Source organism: Haliotis asinina, chromosome 16 (genome assembly GCF_037392515.1).
Source record: "Haliotis asinina isolate JCU_RB_2024 chromosome 16, JCU_Hal_asi_v2, whole genome shotgun sequence".
Lineage (NCBI taxonomy): Eukaryota > Metazoa > Mollusca > Gastropoda > Lepetellida > Haliotidae > Haliotis > Haliotis asinina.
In genome coordinates, this window is record NC_090295.1 from 13,995,107 (window position 1) to 14,007,669 (window position 12,563).

General features: G+C 37.5%; 1 protein-coding gene across 2 annotated transcripts in view; it reads left to right on the forward strand.

Annotated features, from left to right (window-relative positions):
* Window positions 1-7: 7 nt before the first annotated feature.
* The window catches only part of LOC137268609 (eukaryotic translation initiation factor 4 gamma 1-like), a 41,380-nt gene continuing 28,824 nt past the window's right edge, over window positions 8-12,563 (forward strand). Inside the window, exons 1-8 of one of the 2 annotated variants that reach the window (XM_067803181.1) lie at window positions 8-49; window positions 197-343; window positions 6,020-6,057; window positions 6,626-6,675; window positions 9,140-9,289; window positions 10,439-10,606; window positions 11,081-11,236; window positions 11,836-11,877. In XM_067803181.1, coding sequence (XP_067659282.1) covers window positions 267-343; window positions 6,020-6,057; window positions 6,626-6,675; window positions 9,140-9,289; window positions 10,439-10,606; window positions 11,081-11,236; window positions 11,836-11,877 — 681 coding nt within the window. In that variant the 5' untranslated portion in view covers window positions 8-49; window positions 197-266. The other variant, XM_067803182.1, reaches the window with a different exon arrangement.

Below are 12,563 nucleotides of genomic sequence, written 5' to 3' on the forward strand. Positions count from 1 at the left end.
GAACGACACACTGCGCACTTCCGGAAGTTGCGAAGCCATCTCCTCGCAGGTAATGTATTGTAGCCATATTGAGAGGTTTGTTTAGAAATCGAACGCCATCGCTACTTGTTTATTGTAAAATTACATTTGGTATCGATATTGATTCAATCTAATAGGATCAATTTACCGAATGGATCATTCTTTTTCTCACCAACAGGAGATAGAGCTTGGAAACAAGCTTCGAAACGGTCCTTACCCAAGGACTCTACTTCCCTTTTCACGTTGAAATGAATGTTCAGAAAGGGAAACCATCCGTATCGCCACCAGTACAGATAGCAACACAGCCCCAACACCTAGGTATTGCGTATCCTTTCTAAACAAAAGTATTTTTTACGTCATTCGTGTGTTGGTGGTATAGTTTCGAACATATTTCAGTCTCCAAGTGCAAACAGATGCCGGCTTATCAGCATGCATGGCATAGACGGTGATTTAGGCGCACAGCAACGTGTTTCAATACATTTAATCACATGTCGGCAAGTATTGCCTTATGTTATCACGCACTTTGTTTCTTGACAAATAGATGTATGTCATAATTCATATTCGTTTGTATTGATTACAAAGAAACTTGCATTATTTTACCGTCTGTAGACTGTCCCAAATGAGGAAGCTGCCTTCGAGTAGGCGGGGTCAGGCTGTGAGAATGTGACCGTCGTCAAAGCTAATGTTCTCGTCTAACACGTTGAACACAATTCGTGTGGAAATAAATGTTATCAGTCGATAACAAATATTTGTTTTCATATTCCAGTCACACAGTTAATGAAGTAATTATTATAACAAGCTATAATCATTTAACATGGCTACAAACTTGATAGGTGAAGTATTTGTGGAAAATAGACCTGGTGAGAGAAGATGGGTAGAATATATACTTATGTAGACTATGTATCGGTGTGATATGTTTTGAATTGCATGTGCTGACTTAATTGCGGAATCTTTACAAATGTGGTTTATCTTCTGATTATTATTATCAATACGGCTGAGTACACACTTCAAATTATTGTCATTCTTGTTTACTTTATTATCCATTCAGTTTTTCAACTGAATCTTTTAACAGATGTTTGAAAACTAGTCAAGGCTTGTAGTCAGCTCTTCGAGGCATTGAATAATAAGTTAATAACCAAGAATCTTGAACCTTTTGCCTATTATCTTTTGCTGTGTGCTCTGACCATAGCAAAATGCATAAAGTGGAGGTAAAATGCATATTCCAAAAATTAATCAAATGACGTTGCCTCTGATGCTGTCATGCCTGTTACTATTAGTTGTCAACATAAAGGTCACCCTGGTGTCATGTTGGTTTGATAATGAAAATATACGTATTAACTGTGGATATCTTTTGACCTACATCTGTTGTGCAAGGGAAAATGGTTTTAGATGGAAATGCATGTTCTTGTTTCTAGAGAAAAACATATCATAAAAAGTCTAAGCATTTATTGTTTACAATGTGCTCAGTTCAATTGAATTGATAAATTGTACTTTGTAGCCATTGTAGTGACATGGACAGCGGTTGTTAGCTATTTCATTCATGAAAGGTTAGTGTGACATTTATGGGTGGACCAGCAGCTGTGAAAAGGTTAACGTCTAACTTGGTTGTCTAATGAATTATGCACTTTATGCGGTGCAACAGTTTTCCACAGCTGCTAGCATTGATGGTTCTTCTATCGCAAACCAGTCAAACAAATTGTATTCACATTTACAGAAACTATTGGTGGATTGGCTCAACAGCCCTTTTCTTACTTGCATATGTAGTATTAAACAAACATTTATGTCACTTTTTTTATCCCTATGAAATGCTTTTGAAATTTTCCAGTTGAAAGGTGGTTTATCCAGGGATGCAATTTCCTGCTTGCCTAATCATGATCTTGTTGACTATATCCTGTCTGCTAGTAGTAATTCTGGCTTTTTGCGGAGTCCTTACTATTTACATGACTTTTTGATACTCCAGTTTGGAGTTGTTTCCTGTTTTTTTGTGTGGGTAGTTTCAGTTGTCCTGTGTTACCTTGTTTTTAGTGTTGGGATGATGCACGGTACGACTCGTATGGGGATGTTTTACGTGCAATGCGATATGTATCACAATGCATATACTTTGAAAGAATGACAGCAGTAAATGACATATTTCAAGGTATGGTGTATAACACAAACCCATTTGTTATAAACACATAACCCTATCATGCCTGCATATTTTTCTCAAATAAGTACTTGAACATGTGTCAGATAATACTGTTTTTAAAAGAAAGTCATGTGTCATTTTGTATTGATTCACCAGTCACCAATACGATAGCTGTATGAAAGATTATGTGGCACAATGTATTGATGACTCGTCCCAGCTCTACTTGCTGAATTATGTAATCAGTACTGGAATCGCTATTCCTGGTCTGCAGTGATCCCTAAACAAAATGGTTTTTGTACGCAAGTGAACATTTTGATAGGTACAAAGGGCAGACTTGGTATGTTGTGTGCTCATACTCAGACAGTGGATGGGGTTTCTCATTTGTTAGTCATGATTCTGTTGACAGGCCAATGAAATGAAACTTATTGGCAAACAAGGATAAGCTGGACCAGTGCAGATAACCAGTTTACGGGAAGTGGGCACTGCGTGGCCATGAGCAAACCCATTTGGTTCATGAAAGAGAGAGCAGATACTGGCTAGTGCATGTGCAATGCACACACTTCGCTCATGACTCGCCTTTGTGTTGCAAGTCAGTAATTTTTGGACAACACTCGACCATGCTTATACAGGTCAGTTGTCAGGTTGGTACTTAACTTATCCTTGTTTGCCAGTAGTAATATGTAGTTGTCACAGCAGCTTCATCATTAGACCTTTCAGGTACCTACATGACCATGTTTATGTCATTAAAATTAATTATATAATTTATTATACACATGCATTTATCTATATGCCAGTACACGAATATTGTTACTATGAACCTTCGTGATGACCAGTGGGACGGTGGTTTAGACCAGTTGTGAAAGTGTTTTCTTGTCATGTTGAAGGTCCATGTTCCGTTTCCTGCATTGGTATGATGTGTGAAGCCCATTTCTGGTGTCCTCTGATACTGCTGAAATATTGTTGAATGTGTCGTATAAGCCTATTCGATCAAAACTCGACAAGAGTGGTGAAAGCAAGTTCTCATTGTGATCATTGCCTTTTTGGACCAAGACAGACTTCATATATGTATGATTCTACCTTGGTGCCCATTTGTGGCATTTACTTAAGAACATTCAGTGATCAAACTATTGATCAATGAGGATTCACACTTGTACTCGCCACACGTTAGGCAACATCAGAAATATCTTACATTACATTGATTTCTACTTGATGTAAATGTACAGCATTTGTCCCAATTGCTGAACTATGTCAGTCACAGGATTGTACAGTTACAGTAGGAATAATGCCATTTTCCTTGAACATCCACGAGTGACAATTCAGATTAGAACTAATTTACAATAACCTATGCTTGCCTTTTTAAGTGGCAGTTGTGTAAATACACTCATTTATATAGACTGCAATCGTATAGTTGCAATGTATAACTGTGGTGTAAAAAAATTAAATGAATTAACATTCACTCTGGCTCTATACTGTTTGGACTGACTGAATGTCCTTGCGCCAATGAGATCAAAGTGAAAGCTAACTCTTAAATAATTTTTGTTGATCATAACTTGGATACATCAACTGCTACAGTTCAACTCTGAGATAACTATTGGTGAACATGTTTACGGTCTGTGTTGACACATTATGTCCCAATGGCATATGTAAGTGTCATGCTGTTGATCACTGGATTTTCTGGTCCATACTTGACTATTTGCAGACCGCCATCACATTTATGAAATATTGCTGTGTGCGGCATGAAACTTAACCCACTCATTAAATTGTGGAACATGGTTGAATGAAAGGTATTAACCCATCAGTTGTGTAACAGTATGTTAATGTACGTCTTCATGTCTATGTCAAACAGTTTATGCTTTCGAATGTGTATAATTTTGCGTAATTGTAATCATTTTCTCATTAAAATTTTGAATGGTTAAAAAGGCTAAAAATTACTTGTTAACTCTTTTTGGATTTAGCTTAATGACATCATAACTTCAATTTGGATTTAAATATACCATTGTGCTGTATCATTTCCAGTAAAATTATGTTTAACAAACTTGCCTATAACAAAGTCACACATGTGACAAATTGTTCTTTTTCATCGTGGATATTTTCTGTAGGTCCTGTTAAAGGTTAGGAACGACATAATATACGAAAAGCTAAAGTTAGTGGCCCCTGAAAACTAGGTCACATTATGCTTATTTTGTTGTCACATGAATTTGCTCAACTTGCCATGTAGTTGAAATGTTCAGAATTATACGTAGATTAATTGTTAGGATTGAAAGAATAAATCTCAATAAATAATAATTACATGAATGTGAATTCGAAAAAAAATATTTCCAAGATGACGTCTTCCTGCCATGTGTCATTTTTGATGCACATGAATGGTGCTAATGCGAGTTGTTGGTATTAATAATGCTTCTTGTTTTGGCTTGCCCACTCTTGAACATATTAGAGTGAGTATTACATTTGTACCATCAGCAATCGGCCTACTTGTTTTTTTACCTGAGAATTCTGAAGCATAGTGGAACTAAATTGTTGCCATTTGATTGCTTCGGTGGATTTTGTGTTGTCTGGAGATTTCTTGATCACCAGCACTGATCAACAATTACATAATCCAACACTGAGCTTAAACAGTGTTGTTGACTGGTTAACAGTTTGATGCTCACACCTTGTTAAACAAACACAGGAGTAATAAAGTTCAATGTTTATTTTGAACTGTGATATCTTGATTTATGTACCAGCAAGTCACTCATGATGGGTTTACCTAAAGTATGCTTTTGGGAGCAGTTTGTCTTATCAATGTGGGAGCAGTCCACATGTTTATATTAATCTTTGTGCAATAGAAGACATTTTTGTATTACTTTGAGTTATTTTCAGTGCAGTGAAGTTTGGAGAGGACAATCCCAAGAATAAGCTCATTAAGCTCAAATTTTAGTCTCTTTGAGGATTTAATCATTGTATGGGATTGTGTAAACGAACTAAAGGTGGTACGGTACATGTAGTTTAAATAACTGAGGATTGAAACTGGACATTTGTCTGTTGTTAAGACTGTATTCAGCAATTTTATTGTTTGTCAGTCTCTGGTTCAGAATATTTGACCAAACAATCTATTACCTGGATAAAGTAACATGCATCTATCCAACTTGATAAATCCATAGATAAGTGTAAAATATAAAATTTATAAGAATATTTCCAAAATGAAATAAATATGGGGAAGGAGAGCACACTTAACATGGCCTGCATTGAACATTGTACTAAACACTGATCCAATCAGTATTTTTGTCAAGTTTCTATCATGAAATGTGATTTTATTTTTTGTAATATAGACAGTTGGGTTATTTAGCAAGTGTTGATATATTGTGTTGTGTCTTGAAGTATGTGAAGATCAGTTGTGTATGGGGATATTACCATAACACAAGTTTGATCCACAATGTGAGCTCAGGTTGAATATCATGCTTTGTGTGTTACCACCATGCCTGTGCATAAACATGTTTCATGGCAAATGGCAAACATTCACCTTTATATCTTTGTGCTTTTCGCTGATATCCATTCAAATGTCATGCTACAGGTATTTCCAGGTGTCATCATTGAAAGTCCTCCAGTGACTATTTTTAGATCAATTTGGTTGATTTAAGTTTGGAAAAAGAATACATGACCAGGTTAGTGTATGAAGAAATCTGTAGGTCTTATACAGGTCATGTAATCTGACCCCGCCCTAACACTGCTCGGAACAGTATTGACAGCTTAGATGAACAGTTCTTGGTATGACAAGTCATGATGTTCTCAGTAAGTTTCTGATGGAAATGACACAAGCATTGTCAGTGTTTTCTATTCAGAGTTAACTTTTTGTGCTGAGCAGTTGTGGCCCATGTTGTTTCCTTAACCAGATGTCAGCTCCGCACCCCCCACAGGACACACCCCTCCGCTGCTGAGTAAGTTTACAACGCTTTCTGCAAGGGTTGATAGCCAGAAGCATGCCAAAAAGATGCCTGTAAAACAGGGCTTGGTCCCAACATTTCGAACTTGTAAAGGTGCAACCTGAAACTGCAAAAATGCAACCTCTTAATTATTTATCACCTTGAACCCCGACCGTGTGTTGATATCTCACTAGCTGCAAGTATGTCATGAAATGAGATAAAATTATATCAGACCTAGAATCCTAAAACTTGTGAGACGAAATCAAGAATTATGTATAGTCTCATACTGAACAGAGGGTGCAAGCTGGTTTTTTGTCAGGTGCAATAAAGTTATTACTTTGGGTTGGTTGCAAGTTTATTTCATTTCCCTAATTCGAGCCCGGACTTCATGGACTGAATAATGTATTTATTTAAATATGTTTTGTTGTTGAGATTATAACTCAAGATACAAGACATTTAATGGAAATCATAAAGGAAAGGGTACCATGTCAGTTTACATAGTTTGTGTTGTCACTCGAGCAATATTTTTTGTAGTTTTCTTTTCCTAAAATTTAATTGATTCACTTATGTTTGTCCTTTCTAGGAACAGAAGAAATTCAGATTTTTCAGCAGCCCAGCTACGCACAAGTCCAGGTATGTCTTTTTTCGATCTTAAAAACTAATACAAATCCGTGTTGAGTGTGAAATCAGTTCAACATTGCAACTTTCTACAAACATGTACAAACATGTTTACTTAAATAAACAATAATCATAGTAGGTTTGGTTATCATGTTTGTTGTGACATTTGATTCTGATCAGAAATAAACCTTTCAGCATTCCAACATTGAAATCACAACATACAATTGACTAAGCTTTGGAATTTCGTAAGTGTGGAATTAGACCTCTATGTGATGCATGACCTGTCAGGACAACCCTTTGCCCCCTTGAACTGTTAACCCTAGACTCAGTGGTTTAAGCTTTCTGTGGTCACACTTCAGTAAAATTTCCCACATGAGTACAGAGTGTGCATCCCATTTTTGGTGTAGCCAGTTGTTATTTTTGACATATATAAAAGTGGAATAAAAGTCGTATGAAACAAATGAATGTTGGCATGCAAAGGTTGTCATACAGGGGTTTAAAAAATCCCATAGTCTGATGTCCAGGACAAGTCAATTTTCGTTTCAGGCAATCAAGTAATGGTATCTTACTTGTCCATGGGATACTAGATAATTTCGTCTCACAGTTTCAAACCGCAAATTAACTTAGATTTCGTTTCATATCTTCTCAAAATGTTATTAAATTTTGCAATGATAATAAAGTAGGGTTATCTTTCTTGGCTATTTATCATGTTGATTCTTTCTAAGAATCCTAAAAACCAGTGCAAATGGGATATTATTCAGGACATGTTACTTTCTTCAAGTTGCTTGCCCTATGGCAAGTGGCTTTTAAAAACATTTTTGAACCCCTGGTCATAGTTGATTTAGCTTCCTGCCACCTGCCTTTACAGCTTCTTCACCTTTTAAGCACAACATTGTCACAAGCATAGTGCTATTTCATACCATTAAAAACATTATGAATATGCACAGCTATAAGCTGTCTCCAAATGTTTTGTATTTATTTCAGATGTAAGAGTTTCCATAACTGGAAACACACTAGAACTACCTTTCACTCCCTATGAAGGTTACTTGTCTTATCTCCCCACAAACCTCTTGTTCTAATATGGTTCTTTCATGGTGCCGATTGTTCATGATTCGTGATTAGTTGAAGTCAGATTTGCAATCGACAATAATGTTTCAGCAGTGATCATTTGTGAGGCCTCTGTAATTTCTGTATGCTTCATGAAATTGAGAACCCCAAGCGTAATGTGCAAATTTTTCACCTAGACAGAATTCATTCATGTAATATCTGGATCAATGGCATCTCCACAGTCCTTGTCAACGGACAAGCTGGCCATTAGATGCTTATGTCTCAAGCAGATGAAGGATATTTATGTCCCCAAATTGTATTAATGTTTTAGTCAAGTTGGACCTAAGTTGCTATGCTTGTTGTAATAGGCGACTAACGGGATCAGGTGGTCAGACTAACTGATTTGGTTGACTTGGTTGACATGTCATCGGTTCCTAATTGTATAGATCGATGCTCATGTTGGTCACTGGATTGTCTGGTCCAGACTCAATTATTTACAAACCGCTGCCACATAGCTGGAATATTGCTGAGTGCGGCGTAAACCTAAACTCAATTAATAAATGTAAAAGCTTTTAAAAGCCCAGACTTGAGCTGGTTGTATAGTGTTAGCTCACTGGGATCCCATTCAGCAGCTGAACATTATCCTGATACATTATCTTGACTCTCAAGCACACCAGTGCTTGTTGTACCTTGTTGTGCTTGTTGTAATGCCAAGTGTCCGGCAAGGACCAGCAAGTATCATATTTTAGCATCTTATGGTAAACATTTCTCCAGGAGAACATTTGCACAAGAACTAAATTTTTGTAGATAGCTATAAAGATAATACTTTGTCCCAAAGGAAATATGTCTTACATTAAATGGCAGTATCATTATCTTCTTTTACAGCATCAGCTCTAAATATGTAATTTGTCAACAGTTATGCAATCTATTGAAGACATTGCACTCCATTCATGTTTTTAGCTGAGGTTGAACTAGGAATAGAAACTGAGCTATTGAGAGTATATTTAAGTTTTGGAGTCAAGGTTTACTGCAATGCTTAACAGTTGCCTTTGCTGTCTGACCAGACGACCAAATAAAATGGTAAATGTACTGTGGTTACCCCAGAAGATGCGGGGTAGAAAAGGTGTTCAGCAACCCATGCTTGCCACTAAAGGCAACCATGCTTGACTAACATGATTGGGTGGTCAGGCTTGCTGACTTCATTGACACGTCATCGGTTCCTATTTGTGCAGATTGATGCTCATGCTGTTGATCACTGGTTTGTCAGGTCCAGATCCAATTTGTTTACAGACAGCTGTTATGTCACTTTAATATTGCTGAGGCGGCGTAAAACTAAACTCACTCACTGTTGGCGACTATGCTTATGCATAAGTTGTGAAGTCCAAACCTAAGTAATAGTGCAAGTAACTGATTTTTGTTTTCTGCCTTTCAGAGCTATCAAGTTACGCAAGCACCTGTCCCCCATGATATGAATAAGCAACAGCCCGTGGCGGCAGGTCTGATGCCCGCCCCCGGTGTAGCTCCTCAGCAGCAGGGTATATTCCAACAACAGCAAGCGGGGCTAAGGACTACACAGAGTCCTGTAAGTATATATTGTCACCATTGTGGTCTGTGGATATGAAGCCCATTTCTGGTGTTTCTGACTTTCCCGGGTTATTACTAAATGAGACGTGAAACCAATACTCACTTGCTGTTTTGGGTCTTGGTGGCTAAGGGTTAGAATTGATCTTCAGTAAACCATGCTTAACATAAAAGGCGACAAGCAGACTTGGTTGGCATGTATCATTGTATCCCATGTGTGTAGAACAATGCTGATGCTGTTGATCTCAGGATTGTCTCGATTATTTTCAAACTATTGCCCTATTGCTGAAATATTGTTGTTCTGTGTAAGACAACACTCACAAGGCTAGGCTAGGTGGGGTAGGCTAGGCTAGGCTTCGTTTCCAGGGCAGACCTCAAAAACCGTTCAATGTTGTTTTGCAAAACTTGGCAGATATATCAATCAGAACCTGGAGTTGTGCCTTTTGCTATTTACAGGTTTTTGTGATGTATTATTTTCTCGGTTTCCATGGAAATGTTTCTGACTTAGTCTCAAAATGGAGGGATGTGGTTCGTTTCCGGAGCAGAACTCAAAAACCGTTCAATATTTTTCTGCAAAACTTAGTAGATAATTCAGTCAGAATCTAAAGTGGTGCCTTTTGCTATGTACAAGGTTTTGTGATTTATTATTTTCTAGGTTTCCATGGAAACGTTTCGGACTTAGTCTCAAAAGTGAGAGGGGTGTTTCGTTTCCGGAGCAGAACTCAAAAACTTCTTAATATCTTTCAGCAACACTTTGTAGATTTGTAGGGCAGACCCCAAAACTCGAAAACCATTTCATCTCTCTCAACAGATCTTGGCAGATGTATGAGACAGATCTTGAAATGGTGACTTGCTGATTACAGATATATGGCATTTATATTTTTCATGAATTCCATGGAAACAATTCAAAATTAGTCTGAAAAAACAATAACTAACTGTCAGATGATTTGTGCTTTCAAATATGTAGGGGCCGGGGGGATATGCCATCTTATGATGACTCTTGTTTTCTTCAATTAAAATGTTTTCTGTCATGTGTTTATTTTCTTTATCTTTCTTGTGACTATCAAGAATAAATGGAAGTGGTGTAAAACCTCACCATCTCTTAAACTCGCTCACTTTCTGAATAATCTTGCTTCATGTGTTGTTGCAGCAGTACTTTCCTAGTAGCCAGCCACAGGGGATGCGGCCCCCACGTTACATGGGGCCTCAGCCCCAGCCAAATCTTACATACCAGATGTACGGACCGTACATGGGGCAAACCCAGGGCCAGGGTTACCCCGCGGCGAGCGTCATGGTTCAGCAACAAGGGCAGTTAATGGTTTGTATTTGTTAGACACCCATCATGAATAAAGGATGCTGAATGTGAAAATTTGTATTTATATATTACCATGTAAAATATTAAGGACTTGAAAAAACAAAAATTGTCATGAAATATTTCAGTGATCAGAACCAAAAAGATGCCATCATTTTAAGATTTCATGAAGTCATTAGTTTTGTAACAAAATGTTTTCCAAGTTTGTTATACTGGACGTTTGGGTAAGCTTTCTACTAGAAATTTACAGTTACACTGGGCAAAGAAAGAGGGCCCAAACATTTGTTACTCGCATTGATGATTTAGTTTTGACAGGGTTGTGAAATACATGAAAAGGGCGAGGGATGAGCCTGCATTCTCTCTCACTGTTCATTTCTACCTTGAGAAGCCTTGAACCAATGATATGTATAATATTCAGTGTTTCCCAGTGAATATTGTCAGTGATTACAGGAGCTGACGATTCCTTTTTCTCTATTTCAGTATCCTCCAAATACTAGAATGCCCACTCCTCAATATCATCATGCCATTCCAAATTCGCAAACAACCATTCAACAGCAGATGGCTGCCACAGCACCGTATCAAAACCCTCCCACAGCACAGTATGGCAGTGCACCTCAGTTCCAAGTATATTACCAGGTGTGTGGATCCACTTCCTGATCATTTAAGTGCTTGCTTCCACACATTACTGTGTGTTAATGACCTGAAAATGTGCTGACTCATGACATGAAAATGTGCTGACTCAGTTCTTTGTTTTGCTTGTATTCACTTTGCTGATGTGGTCAGTTTGTAATGTTGTGATGTAAGCTATATGTATGGAACACTTTCTGAAATATTGACTAAGGTTATTTTTGGATTAAATGTTCTGAAATATTGATGGTAAATTGGATTCATCTTTTTTAAACCGAGAAGTTACTGATTGATCAAAAAGCTAGAAAACTTGATACACAAAGTAAAAATTTGCTTATGTCAGATATACTTCTTCTGGCAGATGGATACAGATGTTATCTACACAAACCTAATATTCTCAAAATGTTCCTTTTTGATACTCCATTTCCTGCTCCTATTTAGTAAGCAGCTCTACACAGGAAATTGTAAAGTTGCTTATGTGTACCATCGTTCTGTTTGTATGTTCCATGTTACTGAGAAAAACTTAAAGTTTTGCTCGATAAGTTAAATGTAACTATATTTGTCATGAAAATCTGCTGGTCCTTTAAAAACATTTTCACTGGTCACAGGCGAAAGCACCAGTACCAGTAGACATCCCCAGACACGAGCGGGTAAGCGAATGTTAATCAGCGTCATATGGACAACCTCTTGGTAGTTATTGCAGTTAGCATGTCCACATATAGATCATTATAATCAAACTTTTCCAGATCATGTGATTAAAGCATTCGCTTGTCAAGCCAAAGGTCTGGTATATCGAATAGATCTCAGAGGCCAGCGTTCTGCGGCAAATATTGCCAGTACACAAGTTTGAATCAAATACATTCCAGTCTCTTCAGTTAATATGTTCCAATCTAAATATTCATTCCACTGGCTCTCAATTTAAGATCGCAGATTAATCCTGGCAGGTTAAGACAATATTGATGGACCTCTGAGGCTGAATCCACACTGTCACTCCCTAAAGCAGTGTCAACTGTTTTATTTAAGGTGTATCTGGCATGGAGACACATAACAATGTGCAATCACACGATGCAGCTTTTCGTCTTGCTCACTTACTAGCCTTAATTTACTGATCAAAAGCATGCGTCTCTGAAGTACTGTAGGAAATGGGGGGAAAAAATGTTTTGGGGCTGTTATCCCTAAAATTTACACAACTGCAAAGAGGATATGTTGGAACAATTCACTTTGGCTTGACTGTGCATTCAATGGTTTATGGTGAAATATGTTAAAGGGTTTGATAACTGATACCAACAGAAAAGCATCTTGTTAAAAGTTTCAAAATACACAGGCAGCATGACCA